General features: G+C 40.8%; 1 protein-coding gene across 2 annotated transcripts in view; it reads right to left on the bottom strand.

Moving 5' to 3' along the window:
- Positions 1-1,619: 1,619 nt before the first annotated feature.
- LOC108246095 (disintegrin and metalloproteinase domain-containing protein 12-like) overlaps positions 1,620-24,626 on the bottom strand; it is an 85,036-nt gene continuing 62,029 nt past the window's right edge. The window contains exons 10-23 of one of the 2 annotated variants that reach the window (XM_025002256.2): positions 24,500-24,584; positions 22,462-22,610; positions 15,141-15,318; positions 11,861-11,950; positions 11,538-11,733; positions 11,334-11,442; positions 10,832-11,030; positions 8,837-8,914; positions 7,663-7,771; positions 7,129-7,264; positions 6,524-6,638; positions 5,256-5,516; positions 2,589-2,770; positions 1,620-2,179 (exon numbers count right to left, since the gene is read on the bottom strand). In XM_025002256.2, the coding sequence (XP_024858024.1) occupies positions 2,110-2,179; positions 2,589-2,770; positions 5,256-5,516; positions 6,524-6,638; positions 7,129-7,264; positions 7,663-7,771; positions 8,837-8,914; positions 10,832-11,030; positions 11,334-11,442; positions 11,538-11,733; positions 11,861-11,950; positions 15,141-15,318; positions 22,462-22,610; positions 24,500-24,584 (1,957 nt within the window). In that variant the 3' untranslated portion in view covers positions 1,620-2,109. The remainder of the gene's footprint in view (positions 2,180-2,588; positions 2,771-5,255; positions 5,517-6,523; positions 6,639-7,128; positions 7,265-7,662; positions 7,772-8,836; positions 8,915-10,831; positions 11,031-11,333; positions 11,443-11,537; positions 11,734-11,860; positions 11,951-15,140; positions 15,319-22,461; positions 22,611-24,499; positions 24,585-24,626) is intronic. The other variant, XM_037981011.1, reaches the window with a different exon arrangement.

Here is a 24,626-nt window from a genome sequence, read left to right on the forward strand (position 1 = left end):
GCTACTACCACACCAAATATCAGGTCAACATCTGTAAAACGGATCGACTTGTATTTCTGAGGGTCAGTCGGCTGTGGCAGCCATCTTGAATGAGGTTGACAATTAGCAAATAAAATCCTGCCTGTCCACCAAACACCCGATTATCAGGAGTCTGTTACTATAGCCAAGTTTTTTATTTAAATCTGAATGCTTAGCAATGAATAACTGTTATTTTATTTATTTATTTTTGCATAATGAGGCTTAATTTAATTTTTTTTTTTTTTTCAGAAATGGCTTTAAAAAGTGTAAAATACCTCTCAGATTGAAGCAAAAACGTTAAAATAGCAACTTCCCCAAGGAAGAAGCACCTGAGGCAACCATGAAGGCCAACAATGCTCTATATCACAAAAGGACTACTACTACTACTATTACCACTACTACTACTACTACTACAGCTGCTTTGTAAGCCAGTAAAATGAGAAGGCTGAGTAAGAATCTGTTCTGGATCATGCTAAAAACTCAGGAGTTTTTTTCAACAAACCTTTCTGAGCTGCAGTTTCAGACAAAACGGTTCATGTTTGTAGATTTAAAAAAAATAACGGTCTTTGAAAGTGAGTTCTGTGCACGTAGTGACTCACTTTCACGACACCACACCAGCGTTAAGTGAAAAAAGTGCAAAAACACACACGCATACAAGAAAACATCCCACAAATGTTCCTTTCTGTTTTAGAAACAGTTTCACTGTTTGTGTGTTGAAACACCATGAATAACACTTTATTATTTTTATATATCATTTTTTCTTTTTTTTTTCTTTTCTTTTTTTACATAGAAAATATCAAACAGTCATTAGTAAGAAAAAAAGCATTCTTCATAAAAGTGTGTTCACCTGTAACACGAGATACAAAGAACATACGGACGGAACATGTGACTACACTCGAACGTTGTCTATTAGTACAGAGTATTGGAAAAGCAAAGGAAATGCAAAGGAAAAATGTGCATTTAATAAAAAAATGACAATAAGAAAAGTATAAAAGCAACCTATATGTCGGTACAGGACTGTGTGCGTGTATATACTGTACCAGAGTAATAAAACGCCGTCACGTTCCTGTAAACTGGCTGTTAGGAGCCAAACTGAAACAGGAAACTAAAGAAATGAACAACTGCTTGTTTGCTGTGGCTCTTTGGACATCGTTTAACTTCACAGAACCAGAAATGCATCCTTTTCAAGTCCTTCCTGACATATTTATGAGCAAGCGGAGCCGAGCGGCAGATGTTTGCATGTGAGCACAGTCTGATTCGAGTTTGTTTTTGTGCAGAGAGGGAGGCATAGATCGAACCTTTAAAAAGCACAAAGTTTACCTTCCAGACAGACGGATGCTTTCTCGATTTCAGCTCGTTTAAGATCTGTGCTCAGTGCCGTCAGGAGAGCTTCTTCAGTCTTGCAAAAAAAAAAAAAAAGAATTAGTGGCACTTTGTTGAACTTTCTGTTATATTTCTGTAAAGAAGAAAGGCCATCCGATAACCCTCTGATTAGGACAAACACCGCAGAGCTCTCGCCGTAACTCCGTTTTCTTTTCTTTTTTTTCCCCCGTAGCTGTTTCAAGTCTTGCCAGATTGGCTCAAAGATGCTACACGGAGCATTTCCCTTCGAGAAAACCCCAGAGGGCTCATCCGTCGCTGCAAAGTACTTTTTTTTTTTTTTTTTTATAGAGAGCAAAAATCACAACGAAAAAAGTCCCGGGAACATTTTGACGATTGCAGTTTCACATCATGTCTTTTTGTTTTTTCTTCTAAAAATCAAAACAAACAAACAAAAAAAAAATCAGTGTATGTAGAAAAAGTGAAGTAAAAAAAAAAAAAAGATTTAAAGTTGCTACCGTGTGGTAAAAGTGTCTGGCACAGTGCACTGGGTGGCAATAAATACAGAATATAAATACTTTACATGAACCTGAGCGCAGACTCGTAGCACCATTTTGGAGACGGAGCACCAAAGGGACACGGCAAATCTCTTGATTCACAACTCAGAGACGCCACCATCGTTTTAGGGCTCTCAGAGCTTTTATAGTGCAAATTAGGAATTCATTCTTCGTTTTTTTTTGTATCTCAACGATGTCCCTTCTGGCCAAAGTCTCAGCTGCTGTATTTAACGTTGGCGATAATGCAAGGCTTTGGTAGTGTTGGGGGTTGCTTGGGACTCGGCCTGGAGATGAAAAGACAGAGACATAAATATATGTGAGATACAACAGTTTGTATTTTTTACAACCCCAAATCCAAAAAAGTTGGGTCGCTGTGTAAAGTATAAATTAAAAAAAAAACTTTAAAACTAAAAAATTGTACCCATTTTTTTTTAAAAAAGGGCAGAAACACATCTTAAAAAGTTAGGACAGGGTGATAAAAGGCTGCAAAAGTAAGAGGAATGTAAAATAAACAGCTGGAGGAGAATTTTTGCAACAAACTTGTTTTTTTGACAACAGGTCTTTTATAGGACTGGATCCAAAAAGACTCATTTTAGAGGCTGAATATCTCAGAAGTAAAGATGGGCAAAGGTTCACCAGGCTGCAAGAAAACTGTGTCTAAAAATACGGGAACAGTTTCAGAACAATGCTCACCTGTTGGGGTGTGGGACCGGGCGCCCGGGTCTGGGCACACCTGGTACTGGTGCAGGTCCACGTATAACAGAAGACCCTCGGCCTGCAGAGAGGTCCTGCACCAAAGAGGGACTTCGCACCAGACGGGAGCTCCTGGGGTTGGCAGGCAGCGGTTTCTGTGGAGGACTGGGTTTCTCCAGCTCCTGCAGAAGCAAATACATATAAACCTAATAATCAAGGATGGCCACAAGAGGGCACTCACACGCAACCTATTACAGCCGATCTGATCGCTTGCTGTCTCCTTTTAGGCACCTTGGCAACCCCGTTGAGACAACATATGATGGGAAGGGCCATCATGTGGTTTTAATCTACTTTAGAGAACTAGAGATGCTTCCTGTCCTTTATTCAAATTCACAAACAACACAAAAGAGCCACAAGAGCCCCGGAGCTCCCACTGACAGCCAGCGAACGAGCTCCATTCACAACAAAACGTCTGATAAGGTGATTAATCGACGCAAAACGCTTCTGCAGATTCAGCAAAGCAAAGCGGCCTCCCCCACCGAAAGAAAATCCCCAAACTCTGAGGGGAAGCTGAGCTCCAGCGCCCCCCAGCAGAGAGCGTTCACCGAAGGTTTATGTCTTCTGTCAACATCTCGAAAGCTGCCAAACAGCTGCCAGAGATCCTGTCAGAGAAGTCTGCTGCCAAAAGGAATCACTTTCACATTCTGACATCAACTAGGAGCAGCTGAGAGAGCCTTCTTCTGAAAAACTAAACTGAGCCAGGAGCACCTGGTGAACAGGTGTGACAGTCACCAGTCCTCAGGAAACCACACGCTTACAGATTTTATACCTATTACTTTGAGGAAATGCACAAAATGCAGCTTGTTAATATCTGTTTGTCAGCAATCTTACGCCAAATATAGTTTTTTACTTATTAAATGCCGTTTCCGAAGAAAGTGAGGTGGTATGGAAATCTTTTATTTTTACAGCCAGTATAAACTCCAAATAGTCTGTTTGTCTCTAAACTGATTTCATTTGCTGAATGAAATCAGACCTTTATTTTAGCCAAGTGACACATTTAAAAAAAGAAAAGTTTGGCAAAGTTTTGACAACTTTTCTGCTCCGTCTCACGACCCTGGGATGAAGGAGACCACGACTTGATGAAGAGGCTCGGGTCTTGTTTTGTCTTCCACTTCTTGTAAAAGTTGTCTTAAGAGTATTGAAAAGAACAGAATTGTTGCATTTCATAATCCTCCACACATTTTCCAGGAGGATCTTATTCCACAGCTATAATTTGAAACGTCTGTTAAAGTACACCGTCCTGTTAAAGAAAGGAAGAACATTTGTGTAAAATTTATTGTTTTAAAGGCAGTCGATGTCGCTGCAAAATCTAAATGCACCTTTGTGCAATAAAAGGAACATTTTAGGAGTTTTTTTTTCCTTTTTCTGAGCTTGATAAGTGTCTGAAGGCCAAAATGCCCTCAGGTCTGAAAATGTCTCATTTCATCTTCAGGCTGGAGGAGAAGAAATGTCATCTCATCATCTTTATCTCCTCTCAACCTTACCTTCAAATCATGATGCATTCACTGCACCTCGTGAGTGGCAAATTCAACCTTGTGGTTTGTTTGCTTTGAAGCAAACTCGCAAACTTTAGTCTCAGTAAAAATAAAAGTCTTGGAAGTGAAAATCCTGTTTTGTCTCTGCGTACACCGTCACCAGAAGTTGAAAACCTTCTGCTGCCCTTATGAGTCTCAGTTCTTCACATAAACAAATAAAATTGTAAAGAAAACAAAAATGAATGTATTAATGTTGAAATTATTCAGCAATGAAGTCTTTTAAAGACCCTAAAAGACAAAAGCACGACTGTAATATCGTTATCAAATGTCCAAAACCAAACTTCACATCTAGAAACTTTGATGGTCGCCTTTCTTCACGTGATGTTCATTCCAAATGTTAATTAACTTTTACTAAAGCCAAGGGGACATTTTCAGATAGCTCCTTTTTTATTTATGACCAACACTTTAAAACTTTAAGGTTGAAAAAAAAGCAGCTAAGTGAGGCTGGAACCAGGCAGAGCCAGACTTGTAAAATGCATTTTCCATCTATAAGTAAAACACTGATCAGTTTGTCTCATTTTGCTCTTTTTGTTTGGTTCCCTCTGCCACAGAGAGGGTAAAATCAAACCAAATAAAAGTCGAAGTCTTTGAGGATCACAGAGTTGGAGATTTACCTCCAAAAATCTCTAACTTTCTCTTTCCTCCAACCTTTACAGCCTGGAAGGCCATAACTAAAGTCTGCCGTGGCTGTGGCAGCAGGTTTACTACTGTGTGATATTTAGAGCCACCACACACACACACACACACACACACACACACACACACACACACACACACAAGTCTGGCTCCATTTTCATTATTTATGTGGCGTTTTGTGTTGCAGATTCAACGTCACGCCTGGATGCCAGCAGCTCCTGGTTTACCCTGGTTAGTTTCAACAAGACTAAAAGTTTTATAGGACGCAAAAGTGCCGTGAAAACAATCAACATCAAAACACCAGCCTGAAAGCGGGAGCAGGGCGCCGTGGTTCCTCTGGTTAGGTGTCACGGGCTGCGAAGGCGGTTAAAAGCCTCTCCAGACGAATTACAGTAACATCGTCAAATAAAACCGAGGGAACAGGAGACTCACTCACCATCACCATCCTGCAGGAGTTATGGTGTGACACGCTGCGAAACGACGCTCCCCTGGGCGCCGCGTGGATGTGAGGGGGAGGGGCTCGGTGAGGCGGAGGGGCCGGGGGCCTCGGCTGCCGGGGCCCGGGGGAGAGGGACAGCGTGAGGGACAGGGGGACCGGGTGGCTGAGGTGAACCGGAGGGCACTGGGGGAGTCTGCGCAGGCTGTGAGCGGGGTACGGAGCCTGCGGGGGCCCCGCCTCGGCCCCCCGGTGAGGAGACTGCAGAAAGACAAAAGCCAGTTGGTCAAACCGTCTGAGCTCTTTCAGAAAACCATCCTGTTCACCTCCTCCTCCTGACGCTGTCAGTAAATCCATCACTCAGAATTACCCCAATCCTCCACCGGTAACTAATTAAAGACCTAAACTGTCCCTTAGGCGTCCGTTTGGCCTAATTCTAAAATGGACGCAGCTAACGGGCCACACACACTCCCATTTAGAGAGGGTTGACATTAATTTAAGCCAAAATATCTGGCTGCTTCCTATTTAGCCCACACCAGATGTGAGCAGCTTATTACACTCATCTCCCAACTGGAAAATGACCTCACCTGCACTGCGCTCACATCAAACAGCCCTTACATCTTTTCTCCTCTTGCCAAATGAAAAGCACATGCTGCTAACTGAAAATATCAACCTCATGCTAATACAGACGAGCCCGCCTCACTCCTGTGGCACCCTGCAACCCCTCTGACCCAGCTTCTTTCATCCCCCAGCAAACCTACACCGGTCGGATCGCTTCCTATTACAAATAATGTCAAGGCAGTAATGCGCTGGTTAAGGCACACGGCGACGGGGCCACACAAGCCATTACAGCAAAAACGAGCTCTCTGTCTTGCAATTATTAGCGACAAAATTGCTTTAGGTGTCAACTGAGCAGCTCCGTCAACATTATTCATGCGGCCAACATGCAGATAAATCAATTTCTCTCTGAAACAGGCAACTGTTAATGACAAGAAATGCATTCAAGTGTCCTGAGCCCTCCCCGACTCCATTACCATCGCCTCCTCCACCCGTCCACGTTCAGAGGGACGGCTTAATTGGATTTGAATGAGCTGCCATTTGTGTGAAAACAACACATCCATCCGGCCAAGAACGACTTGTGAGAGCGGCTGCGGCAGAGCTCGTCTGCTGCTCAACCTCCTTTTGTTCGTCTCCGTTTGCAGATACCGACAGTTTGCGTGTCCGTCAGACGGACAGTCAGACTCAGACGTGCAATCTGCTGTAGTGACCTTGAAGATGGTGGCACTGTGCGGCAGCGGCAGCGCCGGTCGGGATGGAGATGTTGCGCTCGCTGTGGATGGAGGTTTAGGAGCTGATGGTCCGGTGATCGCAGCCGCTTCTGATCTGTTACACAAAACGAGAAGGGAAACATTTATATTTAGCCATTTTATTCTTCTGATCCAAGAGTTAAAACAAATAAACTATTGGGTACAGGGTAGCTAAAATCTAAAGTAGCAGAAGGCTAGCTAAAAGCTAAAAGTAGCAAAAAGCTAACTAAAAAGTAAAAGTAGCAGAAGAGGACAATATTAGAACAAGTTTGCTGAAGCAGATTTGGAAGAGAACAAGGTTTCTGAAGGAACTGAAGAGATCTGAGTACTTTTTTTTTGTAAATAAAGTTAATAATTTTAAGTATAAAAGTTACAAAAGTCAGCAGCCATCTCCTAAATGCAGCAAACAAAAAAATTAAAAACAGGAAAACAGTAGTGTTAATGTTGAACAAATAAATATTTCCTTGCTCAATAATATCTTTTGCACACATAATATTTACAAAAAAAAAGAAGTGCTGCATGGAAAAGAAAAGACCATTTCTTTTTACAAATGACTTCATTCTAACCTGAGCTTCCCGATGGGGTTCTTTTTGCCGGTGAAGAGCAGACCCATCAGGGTCTTCCTCTTGATGCAGACGATCAGAGCAGCTACCAGCACAGTGAGGAGAGACACCAGGACGCCCACCGTCACCTTCCTGCTGTCTGCTCAGAAGAAAAAGGCCATTTTCAGAACGGTCCTCTCTTTGTTTTGCTGTCTGCAGTTTTCTGTAAGCTTTTGTGGAATGATTTTAGTAAATAGTGCACATGTTTGCCTCCTTTAACGCTTCCACTCAGGAGTTAGGCTGCTTTTATTATAAAAACAGTTACAGAGGTGGACAAAATGGAATTTGGAAAACTTAAGAACTTTATTAGCATCATATTATTATTACTAGGTCATTGTTATAAGGTTTGATGAAAAAGAAGGAATAGAATGAGGAGGCTTGTACAGCATCTATTAAGATTGATGGTTTTAATGTATTGGCTGATTAGGGTTTGTTACAACACTAAACGGACTATAATGCAACAACTAAGTGGTTTGATTGTGTTTCCTGTTAGCTTACCTGCAAGTCTGATGGGGCCGCTGTCCACACTTCCTCCAAAACCTGCCTTGTCGCAGAAAGGAGGCCCCCAGTGAGCCTCGCAGTGACAGTTCTTGTTGTTGTTGCACACCTGCAGCGTGATAAAAGGACAAGAAGCGTCACTCCGCACCTTTATAATGCAAAGCAAGATTCAAAAGGCCAGCAAAAAGGGACGTTTATGAACTTGTAGGGTAAATTTAATATAAATTTTTATTCCAAAGTGGCTAAAATTCGAAATGCCTCTTTGTTTAAACCCAATAACTCGTTTAAACAAAGTTGTCGTGTTAAACAAGATGTTTTGGGTATTTCTGACTGAGAAGTTTAAAAATATTTCTACATAAGCGAATCAAGATGTCCGATACGAAAAACAAAGCAGACCCTGTCCTTTAATGCTGCTTTTTTAACAGTCTCACCCTCTTGTCTTCCTGTTGTGCAGAAGCAGCAAAGTCTTGAAGGATTCCCTGCCTGGGTAATTCGGAACAGGTGATCGCTTCTCTTTGGAGCGACATCTTGATCTAATCTCTGCATGCAGGGGTGCCCCCTTTCCTGCAGGAGCCACATCCTTTTTTTTCAGGCCTTTAAACATCCCTTAGCGTTTTATAGTTGCGTCCTGACTGGAACTGCACGAGCGAATATGACCCCCTAATAACTGGTGATGTTTCATTTTAAGGGGCAGTCACAACCGTTTCTTCGATTTGTGCGATGAAGGAACGACTTAACCAGTTAAAACCCAAACCTCTGGGACCGGTTAGAGATTTTAATACCACTAAGCTGCATAACTCGTCTCAAATAGGACCACCCATAGAAATGAGAAAAAATTCTGAATCTAAATCCTAAAGCTGTGTGTCTTTGCATTTCTCCAAACTAAATTTGGCTAACAAATTTTAATACAGGTTTTATGACAAGAATGGCAGCCTGAGTGTATGATGAATGGCACCTAGAGTTGAACACAAATGAGATCATTATATCTAATTGATTGATCCTTTCAACGCTCGCAGTGATTTATTGCGAGGCTTCACCATTTATTCCCCGACCGTCGTACAATAAACTGAATTCTGAGCAGGCTGCAGCTTCAGGAGCTTCTGCCAGGTAGAAACGGGGCATTAACCGGGCCGAGATGTGTGTCTGAAATACGACGGCGAGGTGCCGTACTTACCCCTCGACCGCTGCACTTGGCCGCACACTCGTGCACATTAAAGACGCTGACGTTCTGGCACTGACGGTTCAGACACATCTGAGGCAGACAAAGACATTAAAAATTGACAGGGGGAGCTCAAAGAGCACACTGGCGAAAAAAAAACCAACCCAAAAAACCTAAATCCTTTAATTTTTTAAGGGAAGAAGAACAGCGGCATCCACTTTGGCATTTCTTCTAAATATCCTCTATGGCTGTAAATCAGAATTGAATTAAATGTAATTAAAATACATCAAATCTGATCCTTTAAAAGTTACAGTATAGCCCCCTTAAAGGCACCACACCCAAACAGAGCTAAATGTGAGGGAGAACAGCAGCTGGCACAGAGAGCAATGGAGGAAGAAGGAAGAGGCTGGATCTTTCATTTGGGTGGAGGTTTATAAAGAAGTAAATTAGTGTAATTGGAGTAAGTGAATCAGTGAAGTGACCTCCTGCTGAAACTGATGACCACTGGGAGATGCCAAATAGACTGAATAATGGCGAGTCTATAAAGTGTCCGAGCCCGTGCAAGAATAAACCACAATGAGAAAATCCTTAACATCTTAGTCATGCCCTTTCACTTATTCCACCCTTATTTTAAGCAAATCCATTTATACTTTGTTTTCACGCAGTAACGGTGTAGCGGATACAAAGTGAAGGTTTAAGAAATGAAAGAATAAAACAGTTGCAGGCATGCTCTGCGACAAAGATGTGGCTCGAGGGCCAGAAGTGGACTTTGAGCCATCGCCATCCAGCTCTTAATAAAAAACAAAGCAACTTAAAATAAATCCTTGAAAACTTGGGTTTTAGTAAAAAAAAAGACTGTACAACCTCTGTACATGTTTCAGCAAAAGTCTCTCATCTTGTTCATGACTAAAAAAAGCTTTAAGCTTAGGAAGGTCTGTAGTTGTGCCGACTGAAGATTGAAGCTTAAAAAATAAATAAAAAAATACTCTAGATGTTGTTTTTTTTATCAAGAGCTGACATTTGATTTTATTGTCACATTTAACTTAACTTCTGGTATGTTTGTTATGCAAAGAGAGATTTGCTGTGTTTTGATCAAGTATGCTAACTTTGCTACAAACATATTAGCATGAAAAAGGCGGGAAAAGTTCTAAAAGTGTTTCTCAAAATATCTGCAAAGAGAAACATTTTTTTTTATTTTAACAAAGCTGTCAACTATCACCAAATCAGCAATGACCTGTGGATGGTTGACAGCTTTGCTGGCTGATTTGTGGATGGCTGGTGTTTCCAGCGCTGTGAGGATTTTACTTTGTAGTTCAACGAAGGTCTCAAAAATTGACAGCTGGGAGATTTGTTTGAACAATCATACTACAGTTTCACATGGTTCGGATAGTCTTGCAGGATGAATTTCCCTCCGAGAGTTGCAACAATGATGCTTATATTTTTACATTATCTCTAAGGCAGTGATTGGACACAGTTGGACACATTCCACGTAGACACTGTCTTCACAAACAAGCAAGTTTTCATAACACTGGCAGACATTCTGACCCTGAACAAAGTTCCTCTGGGTCACTGTGACACTGATAATCATGACTTTTTAATTTTATTTGCAAATCTCAGCCTCTGCAATAACAAGTTTAAATACCCCAAATGTCATGTATTTACTTTCTTGCACTTTCTTGCAGTGGGTAACTAGATTACTGAGATTGAGCCATTGCTTACAGTTTACTATATATATTCTTTATTTCCTCAGAAATATCCTATGCTCATTACATAATAAACTTCATCGAATACAGTACAATGATTAGACGTTGATATGTCCTGTTTTTTTTAAATTAAAAGTTTATTTACTCACGGTTGTCTTGCAATTGACTGAAAATACTCGTCTCTAGTTTCTCTGAATTATTGTACTATATAAATGTAATAAAACCTAAGAAGCAACATTATCCCAGAAAGTACCTTAAAATTGCCCTGTATTGTACTGATGTATTGTTCTCAAGCTTTAGCTCTCACCATTCCATCCCCGCACTTCGTCCCCGTCAGAACCAGGCCGGGATCGGGCATGTCATCACCCAAGTAGACATGTGTACCTCGGCACAGTATCCTTCCGCCTTCTTGCAGGGGTATATTTGTTTCTATGGAAACAGCGTTGGTGCCAATTACTGGGCGGTTCGCTCCTCCTTGACACTGGATTTTGCCACATTTAGCATCTCTGTATACACAGCGGACAAGGACAGGGAAAACAATTGAGCAACACAGTTTCATGTCACTGTTTTCTCTTGTTATAACTTCCCTTGCTGCTGCTGCCCAATTAAACGGACAGACAAACTGCCATTTTAGGACCAGAGCCATTTCAGTGATGGACCTAGCTGCATTAAAAGACCATGTATTCCTCAATTATGGCTGCAAATAATAATCACTTCCATTGCTAAACGTGACAGCTATTTTTCTAACAGTGATTCAGATCTAAAAGCTTTTCTCATGTGCTGATTTCTGTGGGAGCATTAGTTCTTACCGTGCTTCACATTTGGCAAAAGAGCCTTTTGAATCCTTGCCACAGTTGCCATAAGGGTCTCCTGCTAAGTTGACCCTTTCAAAGCAGATCCCTGGAGCTGGCTTGGCTCCTGCAAGAAACAATATAAAAACACCTTCAAAAGCTCGCAACTATTTCTGAACCACTCGTAGTCGAGCTGGACCAGAGAGGAGGCTTTCTACGCACCTTTGCCCCACAGAGTGATGCACTGCTGCTCGTGGGTCTGGCATATGCCATTATAACAGTAGCCGTCCACATTGTGGCAGGAGTGGCCATCGTGTAGGTAGACGTTGGTGGGGCAGTGGGGGCTACCGCCGGTGCAAAACTCGGGCAGGTCGCAGGAGTTACTGGACTCACGGCACGGGGTTCCTGCTGGCTTCAGCTGCACACAAATGGCTGATTAAAACTCAAAGCTCAGCTTGGACAGATGATACGGTGAGCTCTGGAGGACTATCAAACAAATATCATTGAAACAAATGCTCAAATATTACCATCAGTGTACATATTACCTGGCAGTCCTGACAGCAGTGTCCATGGGCACAGACAGCATCTCCTTTCAGGGTGCAGGTAGTAGCATTGCAGCAAGGATTCATGCATTCCTGCAAACACAATTTTTGAAATAAAAACCCAAAGGAAATGTAAGTAAATGAAAGCTAAAGGGTGGGAAAAAAAAACCCAGCTACGCACAAGAAGATCATATTTCACGTCAGAGGAAGAGCTTAGACTTTCTTATCAGAGGGGAAGCAGCCCTGGCAGGACTGTACTCTGAAGGGTGGAGGAGGGTGTCTTTAAAATAATGCTTCTATAAGACTTGATTATTATGCAAATGAACAGAAAAAAGTGCAAAAAACTGAAACGATGTATAACATCTAAAAAAAATAAAAGACCAATATTAACTGAAATAACTTATTTTATTAAAATAAAAATGTTAATAAAACTAAACTAACACAGACAAATACAAGCTGAAAACAATATAAATCTCAAGCTATCACTTTAGATAGTATCTGACCACAAACAAATAAACACAGAACAAAAAATGAGGAAAATTTGGGTTTGGTAAATTTTTTATTTGTTGTATCAATGCTTCTGGGCGATAAATCTTATATTATTGAAAAGCCTGTTTATTTCCCCTTAAATGGTGCCACATTCGTTAGTAAATGCAGCAGAGTTCAGTATGTGGGTTGCACCCATGAAAAACTTGCTAAATCTGTTCTGCCAAACAACTTATTCTGCCATTGACAGCCCACGTACTCAACTCTGCTGCTCAAGCCACAAAAGCGTTTTCCTAACAAATGTGACACCATTTAAGGGGAAATAAACAGGCTCTCCAAAGGTCTAAGATTTACTGCCAAGAAATATTGTTATAACAAATAAATAAGCAACTAAACTCAAATTTTCTTAGTTTGTGTGATAAGTTTATTTGCTATTTTAAGAGCGGCATACAGAGACAGAATCATTCAGGTTTCAGAGAGGTGAAACTATCACAGTCATTGTTATTATAGCATAAATCCAACTCTTTCAAACTGAACCATTTTTTAAAATACTAATATATCATCAGTCTGCACAAGTTTAAACAGTTTTTAATAATCTATAAATAAACCAACATATTTTGTTTACAATAGGTCACTCATGCTGATGGAAAACAAGACTATTAGTTTGCCTTTTGCTATAATGTAATATTCTTCAAATTGGCAAAAAAGAAAAACTATCTTATTAGCTAAATATTGGTATCACATTTTCCAATTAAGGTTCTTAATTGCCCACTTATTTCTTATTATCTCAAGTCAAGATATAAACGGAATACCTCACATTTTTTAAATTACATTAAAAGACGTCTGATAAGTTCATTTGTTTCAGGATAGAACAAATTTAATCAATAAAACTAACATATGAAGACGTTCCTGAATCAGTCTTTCTGCAGTGCGGCGAGGGATGAGCCGTATCTGCAACACACCTCTATAACGTAACATTTTTTTATCACACTCCGGTAGAACATCTGTTTTATGTTAGCTGTTATCATGATCCATGCACTGAACCAATCAGCAGCTCTCTGCCTCCTGATGCCGACGGACGACAGAATTTAATCAAGTCTCGCCGGATAAGATTCAGTGTGTCGGTGTTTGTGAGTCTGCTCGTGCACATACAGTTAGGATGAAAGATTATTAGCTGATGGTTGCCTTTTTTTGTATACCGCAGTCTCAAGGAAAAAAAGCTCAATAAAAACATCCGTTCATGTGCAGAAAAAAAAAGTCTTTACTGGGCTGTGAGCTTTCCAAGAGACACTTCAGTCAAAGTGGTCATGAAATGGCTAACAAAAAGCAATATCAGCAAATTTGGATTGGCTAATCTAGAGTTTAAGTTCAGAATTATGAAAGCTGGCTCCTTTCAGCGTCAAATGTGTGGAGATCGTCATCAACGAGGAATACGCCAGAATCCCAGCGGAGATAACAACAAAAAAAAAAACAGACAAATATAAAAGTGGGACTGTTATGAGGTCAAACTGACTCAATGATTACAGTGAAAGAACATGGCTCAGTCTGCGTGTGGTGTATCTGAAAAATCAACAGAAATGGTGACAGAAGTTACTCCAGTGCAGCATCTTATCCTCGTTTGCCATGTGTTTATATCATTTCCAGTTAGGGGAAACTTATTGGTCAGTAAAAACTCACTATAAATCAAAATTTGGCATCATTTTGAGCTTAACTGTATGATCTCACACAGAGGCAGGTTGACTGGACCCCCGAGGGTTGGGCCGTTCCCTGTCGCAGTTATAGTCTGGGTATACCGTGCATCAGAGTGCCGTAAGAGTCAGGAGGAGGAGGATGGATGGAGCTGGCAGGGGACATGGCTGACATGATGGGCCTTCCAGAAACCCCCTTTCAGGCTGAAAATCCATAAAGGGGCCTTTCCCATGGCCCTTAGGGGCCACAAGAAGTAACTTGTGATTGTGAGGAGCGGGATCCAGGCTGTTTAATGAGGGCTTTATTTTAATGGTGGAGCAGTCTGATCTGGCCTGGTTTGGGACAATGCCGCTCAGCCCGGTGAGAGCCTGATTACTGCTGCTGGCTTGGGCTGCAGAGGTTGTGGTAGCTCTTTGTTTTGAAGAACAGAGACACTTTCAGCTCAGCCCTAGCTGAACTGAACAGCCCACAAAAATAAAAATATAAACAAACCACAGAAGACAACAAGGCATTCTCTCATTTGGGCTGTTACATAATTCAAACCATCCTTCCTAATCAGAATAACTGTCTTCTCCACGTCCCCACCTCTGCTAATTGTCGGCTGTGCCACGGTTTTGCATCCTGCCCTTGGAAGAGCGAGCAACATGTGCAACCATTACATATGTGCATGTCAATGTGGATTCACTTAAATAATTCACCAGCTGACAGGGTGAAACTGTCAGCTGTGTTTCCTTTCAGCAACTTTTATTAAAGTCAGACAGCACTACTCCTAAACACCTCTTCAGCTCTCAGGCTGAATAAAATCCCACTTGGATCTTTAACTCAGTTCTTGGAGGTGTTTGAATAAAAAAAAAAAAATTAAAAATACAAACTTTGCTGTTAGATTTTAAAGGGATAGCTCTGTGGAAAGGTTATGAATAAGTATAAATAAAAAAGTGCTTGCATGAACCAAACATATTTTTATCGCCCGATGCCAAAAGGTGAAAGGTGGGCAATCATGTTTCTGCCTGTGTCCTTGTGCGTTTGTTTGTTGTGTTGTTGTTTACTGGATTTGTAGGCGGTTTGAAGTAAAGAAAAGTCTGTTTATTGTGTTATATAGCACCCTCACCTCCAGTTCTCCACAGTCACACTCCTCCCCCTCCTCCACGTAGCCGTTGCCACATTTCTGCCCGCCGTAGAGCACCTTCAGCTCAGGCATGTTAAACAGACACATCCCAACACCTTTCTCAAAACTAGCTGTCAGGTCCTTCTTGCTGCAGCTGCTGAACACCGTGGGGAAGGGATACCTGTGAGCGAGAGAAACGATTTGTGAGTGACACGCAGAGCAAGGAGGACGATGGCTGAGGTTGCCCCTGAGAGCCCTCCTCCTTCTGATGTAATCAGTGATAATTACTGTTAATCACAAAATCAATTAACCGCTGTGGCTCAGCAGCCTCTCTGAAAGCACCATCAGCATGCAAACAGCGCAGGGCTGCAGAGACAGATCTCCCCGTGTGAAGGAGATATGATTAGGCATACGTTATGAGACAGAATTATAAAAACTCAACTCAAAAATGCTTTGCTAGATTTGTAAGGCATAAATTTGGGAGAATGGGGGGGCTTTTATTACAACTTTTGGATCTGCAGGGAAAGTACAAAACCCGAGACTCTGCTTGCCAAAAGCTTTGTTAAGAACCTCATGTGGCTTTATTGAGCTTTTCTGTGATAACAGAGCACCTCGGATGAAAGAGAGTGTGTAAAATGTGCATGAATATGTGTAGATTTCTATCACATTCTCAGTGCATGCCACACGATACAAAAGCACCATATGAGATTTTTAATAACTCTACAAATGTTAAAAAAATCAGCATGGGGCTGAGTTTTATAGGCGAATCTGAATGTAATCCTCCCATTTATAGCTGCGCTTGTCTCCGAGCACACAGGTAAGTGACAGGAAGTGAGAAATTCAGGTCAGCTCTTTCAACAAGCCATATAAAGGGCTCTTGAATTTTCAAAATGTGCATTGTGAAGTATGCCATCAATCATACCTCCGCACCTCTCCTACTTCTGCCACCCACTTTCCTATCGGAGCTTGAAACGGTTGACTTCCTCTCCTTTGAAAGGGCCAGTGAAACTATTTTTTTTATTACAGAAGTGGGATTTCTAACGTTTTTTGCAGTAAGCATAATACAAAAAAAAGAAAAAAAAAAGAGCAGGAGTGGCTGCAATATGCTCAACATCTGGATGTCAAGCAAAAGAGTCAGAATGCATGTTTAGAATAATGTAAGCTACAGAGCGTTGAGGTAAAGTATTATTCCATAAAAAGTGTCCTCATTAGTTTGTTTTAATGACTGAGTCATTTAAATATGACTCATGAAATCACCCAAATGTTCGATATCACAACAATCACACAACATTACTTCTGTTTATGTAAAAGAAACCGGTCAGTTGACGACTGATTAGCCTTGATGAATGTGTCCAATTTCATAGTGGAATTATTTCACTTCTATCCTTTGTGACTTTGAATCGAAGGCCAAGATACAGGGGTACGGGCCACACTAGGAAATGGGTTTCAGCCTAAGTCTGATGTGTTAATAGAGTTTCCAAAACTCCCAAGATCTAAATTTAGGTAAAAAGCATCCATGTGAAACACACCAAGGCAAGCCACATCTTGAACCAACAAAACACAGCTCCTGAAAGATCTGCCGCCAGTGATGATCTTAGCTTGTTTTGATCACACAAAGCAGACCTACGTAATATAGGGCAAGTGCTTTTAAAGTACTGACTAATGGCTGTAACTCTCTGAGGTGTTAAAACCAGAGAAACATGAGTTTAAATGCTCGAGCTGTTGAGTTAAAGTCAGCCACTCGTGTAAGGCCGGGCCTTAAACTGAAATCCACTGGGCCTACCGATTTGGAAACTGTTGAAAATATCTCTTGTGATTGTTTTAAACTTGCAGGAAGGAGGTGCCTCCATGTTGCTCAGTTATGGCAGCCCTTTCCATCTGTCTTTTGCTCTCGTTTTCACATCAAATAGAGTTTTAACTGCGTCACAACGCTTTGAATGTTCTGACATGACCTCATTTTTGGCTTGTCTTTGATGTGGGGAGGCAGCTTGCATCAAATCATGTTTCTGGACCCCCCCCCCAACCATGTCCATAGGTTGTATAGGGTGAAAGTAGAGCTTCAAACATTCTGTGCTAAAGCAAAAGATCACAGAAAAATTTTTATGACAGGAATTAGTAAAGGTAAATAACTACAAAAACTTGTAATTGTACCCTTTTTCCCACCCTCTTTTTTCTGATGTACAGCCGTCAAAGTTGCTGCTCAACAGGAAGGTCACTTCCTTTGCAACTTCTGTTGTTGATTTCCTCTTTGCCCTAAAAGCTGGAGCCTAAATTGCTCAGTCATGCTGCACCCCCCCCNCTCCTTTCGCTGCAATCATTCAATTTCCATGAACTCAGCCCTGCTCTTCAATTACGAGCAAATGTAATTCATGATAAACACTCACATCCTTGTTTTCCTTCACTCCCCCCCCCCTTTTTTTCAGAGTAACTGAAGTACATGAGTGGTTCAGGGATCCAGCTGTTCTTTATGAGCGGCAATACAGAAATAATTGGTTTACCCAGCAACAGTCCTGGGGAGGGAAAAAAAGAGTAATGTCTGTGATGGCAAAGGCCCTGATGAAATACACTGGATGGCATTTAAGCAGCTGCAGTCCCAAGAGCCACTAAAAACCCCTTTCAGAGCCAGTTAAGGTTGGCCCATACGGAGCTTACAGTAAATAAAGACACTGTGGACAACCAGCCGTGGCTTAAAAGTCCAGCTCACCACCTCCAAAAAAATAAAAGGTGCATGACTCTGTGGCCCTTAAGCTTGTTCTCAGCCTGTTCTCAATTTAAGATGAGTTGTGCTCACCTCCGTCTGGTCTTTAACACTCGTCTTTGTTCCGTCTCAAACGGAGCCATTGCTTTCCACTTGATCGAGCTCCAGTTCCACTACGGGCTAAAATCTTTCAAGCTTTGCCCCGTTTTGTTCACCTTGAACCAACAGTCGGTGTTTGATAGTTAACCCCAAAGCATCAGAGGAACGACGGTCGATGATAAAGTATAAAGAAATCTTTGTGGCAAAGCAGCAGCGACAGAGATGAGGTTTGATGGATCTGTGTGAGGTCTGTGACACTGAATCATTTTCTGGTCTGTCATCGACAACCACGATCTCTCCCATACTGTGACGATACTAATGAGCTAATAAATTCACACAGCAAACAATTACCTCCAATTTTTAGAAGGATTAGAGCAAATAAGTAGTTTGTTAAAACACAAATAATCTCTGACAACTCACAAACAAACTCTCAAATGTTTTAAACGGATAAGAAACTCAGATTTGCAGACTTTTTCAGTGAAATATTTCCACTAAACTGAATAAAGGACACTCAGTGTAATGTAGTGTTAGGTAAAAAAATATAGCAACAAATCTCAAATCTATATTAAACATGATCCAAAAAACCCAAATTGTAGAAAAACAAACCTTCACAAACTTGGCACTAACATGAAAACTAATTAGCGTGACATGCTTTTGTAGACTGTAGGGAAAATAATCCCCATCGTCATTAATGGTTACTACACTCTTAAGGCTAAATATTGCTTTGAAATTCAAGACATTTTATTATAAAATTAGTGGGCAGGGAACGCTTCTCATTTCTAGTTCTTACGGTTATAGCTCACAGAGAATTCAAGAAAACCTGTTCAGCACAGCTTACGTGGCCATATTTTCATAAATTTATTCAAAAACATAGTTTTTCTGATGGAACATTGGCTAAATCATTTCCCAACACTTCTGGGAACACTTTTTAGAGAATTCAAAATGTGACTTTTTATGATTCTACTGCCATAGTTTATTACCCAATGAAAGACTTTGAGTCACATCTGAATGATGCCAAACTAAAGTGATAAATGATAAATATTTAGTACTGTTGATTCACTTTGCATCCATTGTGCCGCATATTCTGAACATTAGGTGATATAATCTGTTTTGGCCCTCTGAATCTGGCAGTCTGGCCTACATTGTAGGTACTGAAAAGCATTTTCACATTGATTTCCCTGTAGATCTAATTAAATAAGGCAAGAGAACCAGTGAGATGCTGTTTTACTGCAGGCATAAGATACATTTTAATTCAGTTCCTTGAACTGACATTCTGTGATTTCAGATTATTCATAAGTCCATTGACAGCTCAGCATGCATGACTCATTAGGCTGTATCAATTTAAACTGTTTTATTACGCCACGGACATGCTTGAAAAAGAGATTTCAATTCTCAAGCGTCCCATCTTCTCGTTGAATATTCAATTATCTAAATTTTTAAAGAACTATGTACACGGAATATGAAGTATATATTTAAAAAATGAAATAAACTGATTATCATTATGAAGGTGTAATGATTAATAAAACAAAACCTCCCAACATTTTTTGGTACAAATTCAGCAGACAGTTCTGTGGTTGTTTTTTATAAGCTTGGAAACCACCTTCTTTTAGTCAGGCGTTTGCAAAGTTATGATTTACTGAGAATGCAGCTGTAATCCTCACATTTCTCTGCCCTGATATATCCTCCCTGCCTTTTTTTTTTAAGGGAAAAACCTTAAAGCAGTGATCAGTTTTATTTCCCAAACTTAAATGGAGAAAGAGCTCAGCAACAACACCAGGGTTTTGTTTCAGAAAACATGATGAACTACAAAAACTAAAAGAGTCAAATAAAGTCTGACAATGTTCACATAAAATTAAAGTTACATGTGAGTAATATAAAGCTCCACTACAGTTAAAACATGCAAAGATTCACCCTGGAAAGAAATGTATGAGAATCTAAAACTCTATTTTAACTTACTTTATTTTGAAATGAAAAAAAATATACTTGAATAGTGAAGTAATTACAAAGCCTTGTAACCTGTCTGACAAAATCTAAGCAAGATCTTGACGTAGCATAAACCTCTTTAAATAAAAAGTGTTCAAATAATGGTGTTCCTTGATGAATGACAAGTCGAAGAAAAAGGAAAAAAAGAGTCAGCGAGAAAAAAAAAAAAACAGCAAGTGAGCACATACTGGGCAGCGAATGGGATTATCAGGGTGAGCCATATCAGCGATGGCCACCTGGGCCTGCTCCCCCACTTTCTCCTGCGTGAAGATGAACTTGTCAGACTCCATCGTTAGAGTGCTGAGACCAACGTTGGCCGACTGATCCTCAGGTTCTGGAGCTGCTGCTGCTCCTGGAAGCAGACAGGCAATACCCGAGCCTCAGTTTATTACCTGACTTTCTTCAATGGAACAATCAAAGGTTCCTTCATCTCAGAATTAATGAACTCAAAGCCAACCATCTTTACAAGACCCCAAGTATGGAGAAGAGGCATGATATATTGAAATACAAAACCAATATGAAGTTTCTGCATTAGTTTTTAGAAATGCATATATGTGTCTTTGTGTCCTTGAAGAGGCTTTGAAAGGTTTGTTTGGTGTGCTTTCAGAGGAAATAATTTCAGATGATAAGAATCACCAGTCTGTTCTTGTTTAGAGCTATCAGCGGAATGGAGAGTCAGATGGAAAGAAGTTGTGGGGGGGTCACATTTGGCCTTGGCCAGTTTGAACAGGAAACAAGCGGTGCTTTTTGCAGATGTGCTGCTGGTTCAGGAACAGCTTGCAGTTTGATTGTCCCCTCGCCAAACATCCGACTAACGATCCCTAACACCCCACTACAGTTTAACAAGAGCAAACTGCATCCCTTTATCTCCTGCTCTTGAAGCCACAACAAAACCGGTCATGGTTGATGTGAATCAAGATAGGAGCAAGATGGGGCTCTTCTTCCTGTTAAGTAAAATACGAGACTTTAGTTTTTTTTAATAAAGTGGAGATGAGGGTTGCCAGAGCTTTTCAAGAGTCTGATAATCAGTTTGTTAAAACTCGTTCAAGGCCTGATCTCGGTACGATCCCGCTGTGCTCAGAAAAGACCTAATTTCCTGAACAGAAAAACTTGGCAGCCACTTTTTACAGCGGGCAACATTCAGGTGATTTCAGCTACATGTGGTAAATTACGCCATAAAACTACAAGCACACTGAGATCCACTTGTAAAAAAAAAAAAAAATGCAGCACAGCGCCAAAGAAAATATGATGCTGACCTGGATTTAACCTCAGAAGAATATGTTTCTCAAAAATCCTTTGGGTCTCGAATCCTATTTTTCATCCTAATTAAACATCCCTATGTCAAATAATATGCCTTACATTGAAGAATTATAGAATTATAGAATATTTTTCTTGTCTAATCGAATGCCATAAATGCCTCAGAAGTGAGCAGAACAATACAAAGTAACATATCTTCCTTTATTTCTCTCTATAATTCAAGTTGATTTAAAGTATTTCATTTTTCTAATATTTGCTGATGTTTATCTGTGCTACATGTGACCTGTGATCCAGTTTCAGTGTGATAAAAGCTGGATAGTAGAAAGTTTTCTGATGTCGTTAACTATTTATTCGAAGCTGGAGGGAGATTTTTAAACATTAAAGTTGCGTGTATTTCAAAGAATAGCTTCACTGTGAAAAGGCGAGAATGATAGCGACAGACAGAGCTGCAGGACGACTGACAGAGAAAAATATTTTATTTACACCTCACCAAACATTTCGTTCTCCTTTTTGTGCTCAATGCGTTGCCATTTTTGGCAAAGTTCTTACCCAGGGAAACCCTCAGTCAGGGTTAAATATAAATCTGTAAACCTCACATCCTTGTGCTGTTTGCTAAGTCTATAATTGAGAAGAGTGTTCCTGTGCTTTCTGTGGGTCCGGTCCAAATCAAATACAGAGAGATGTTTCCAGCATAAACACTCGTCTGTGGCTCCCACACACCAGCCGACCTTGGCTGCAGTTTCCAACCAGAACATCCCCCAAATTTCTGCAGCTACAGGATATTTCAGTCTTGTCATTTAGTTACACACAAAACAATTGTGCAGACTTGAATATCGTCTCATGTTTTGAAGATTCGACTCGATTTTGTATCAGAATTTGTCAAACTGTGCCGTCTGGACCATGCACTGCCAATGACCCGTTGATTTTCCCTCATTCAGAGTGAGTCAGTTTGCTTCGGGGCATCCGTGCAGCTGTTGAATCCGCTATAAAACTCAATGGACCAACAATGAAAAAAAAGGCTTCATTTGCTTACCACTCAACAGACAATAAATTATAAAAGGGAGCACATGTGGAATGATGTTTACCTAAGATCATAATCTGGGCCTTTGAGGGAGAACTACTACATCACATCGTGATTATGTATTTCTTTGTGGTTTTGGAGACTCGAAGATGAAAAAAAACAACAAAAAAGGTAAGAAAATATTAAACAGTGCAGCAAAGAATAAGGAGTAATCCATCTTGTAGATTGATTGAGTTTTAATTGCGTCGATGAATGATGCGACCTACCCAGTGGAAGGAGTCATGATGCAGCCCCCACGATCCACTGTCACTCTGCAGCCGCACCCCCGTTCCGGTGTGTCGTGGTTCATCCCAAAGTTGTGTCCAAGTTCGTGGGCCAGAGTGACTGCAGCTCCCAGAGGATTGTCCGAATGATCCTAAAAATGGACCAGAGTGAAATCTTACCTCTCCAATGAGACTTACTTTCATATTTCTAGGCGTGAAAAAAAATGTGCGGAAAAGAAATCTGTTGGCCTGACAGCTCTGACGCAGAAATAAACACAGAAAGGTAATTAGTAACAGATTATTTTGATAACGTTATATAAAAGATTCAGTGCAAAGCAAATTGTTGCTCCCTATTAGACAGGCTGAAGAATTAGGACTTGGAGCAAATGAGCATAATTACAAATTGCCCAAATTAAACAATTCAGACGAATCTGGGCTTTGTTGAGTGTTTTCACCACATCGTGGTTCTGTAAAAACAAACAGATCTTCATCTTGCTAAAGCAAATTCTGACAGGCCACATGTGCTGCTACATCCTCCCAAAGAAAGAAGAAAATTAAAGTTTCCGCCTTGCTGTGGCAGCCATCTTGAATGAGGTTGACTCCAAAAGTCAATCAGTTGTAGACGCTTTGAGTTTCAGTAAAATCTGACCACTAGTTCACAGGGGTTTTTTTTTGGCACACAGACACAAGCAAAAACCGTATCACCTTCGCCGGTGGGCAATAACTAGCCACTAAGCACATAAAAAAGCTCTAAAAGGACAACATGAGAATCACAGATAAACTGTTTAAAAGTTAAGCAGCAGAAAGATGAAGCTGCGGTGACGTGTTGACTGAAAGCTGCTGAGGATTTCCTGCAAGGTGTGTCGAACATGAACACATGAAAAGGCCAGATTAATAATGCAGGTGCAGGAGCTATCAGCTCTTCATGGATGCAGAGCCGCGTGTCAGAGCACCTTGCCTCTGGAATTTTCTGACACCGTGCATTATTCAGCAGAGCCGCACGAGTCGAGCTCAGCCTGACGAACCGCTCTGCTGGGGGCTTTTGAAAGGAACAAAAATCAGCTGTCAGCACTACGATCCAACCCAGCAGCCTGGATTAATGGGAATGAAACAACCAAACAACAAAAAAACTACAACAACAACCTCTGATTTTGTTTCCTGGAAAAAAAAAACACACAAGCACAACAGACCAAGCTGAGACACTCAAGAGGGCACTTCATGAAAATCATCTATGCTGCATTTCATTGCACCAATTAAATCAACAAAACAATTATGGCTGCTACATAGAGATTCCAGATGTCTTCTTTTAGTTTAACTGCTTAAAAGAATAATAATAATGAGCACTTTTGAACTAATGAGCCCAAGAGTACTCTCTAAACAAAGAGACGAAATTCAGGCAAGATGGTTGCGATTTGTCCAACAAAAAACGTCAGCGGTTAATCCTTTCGTCTTCAACCTCAAAAATGGGTGCATGTACACTTTATCATAATGATCGGGTCCCAACTTCATAATCTGAGAGGATGAAAGTGGAGAACAATCTTTAGGAAGGATGTTAATCATCTCCAGAGAGAGAGAGAGAGACAGTGAAAGTAAAATGACACCATGGTTTGTGCTAAAGCAACATTAAAGCACAACGTATAGGATTGCAGCTCTGTAATGGGTCATACCCCTGCATTTTCATTCAGGCTGCGACATACTGTAGCCCTAAATTCACTCGTTTATTGCACCTCATTAAAAAGCAAACCATTTCCACTCATGCAATCGATATGTACTGATTTATCACTGATACCATATATTCCTTTCACTTGACCTTCCTATAAAAGGACTTAATGATGTGTTTGCCCTAAAGTTGATAGCAGGCAATATCAGCTCTGGAATCATTCTTTCAACTTTAACTCCAATGGAATATTTAAAAGTTTTTTTGTGGGACAAGAGGGAGAACAGAGTAAAGGACACAAGGCAGGAAGAAGGGAGATCTGCCAATATGTATTGCCCTCTAGAGGAACTAAAACCATTTGAAAGTCTGAGTAAATTGACGCACCATAACAATTCCTCCCGACTGCTCTGCCGTGCACATACTCATGATGGGTGCCATTCCGATGGTGGTGCCTTGGAAGTACACGCCACTAAAAACAGAGAACAAAGTGCTGGTGTGTATTCTTAGTCAA

The sequence above is a fragment of the Kryptolebias marmoratus genome, linkage group LG17, assembly GCF_001649575.2.
Source record: "Kryptolebias marmoratus isolate JLee-2015 linkage group LG17, ASM164957v2, whole genome shotgun sequence".
NCBI lineage: Eukaryota > Metazoa > Chordata > Actinopteri > Cyprinodontiformes > Rivulidae > Kryptolebias > Kryptolebias marmoratus.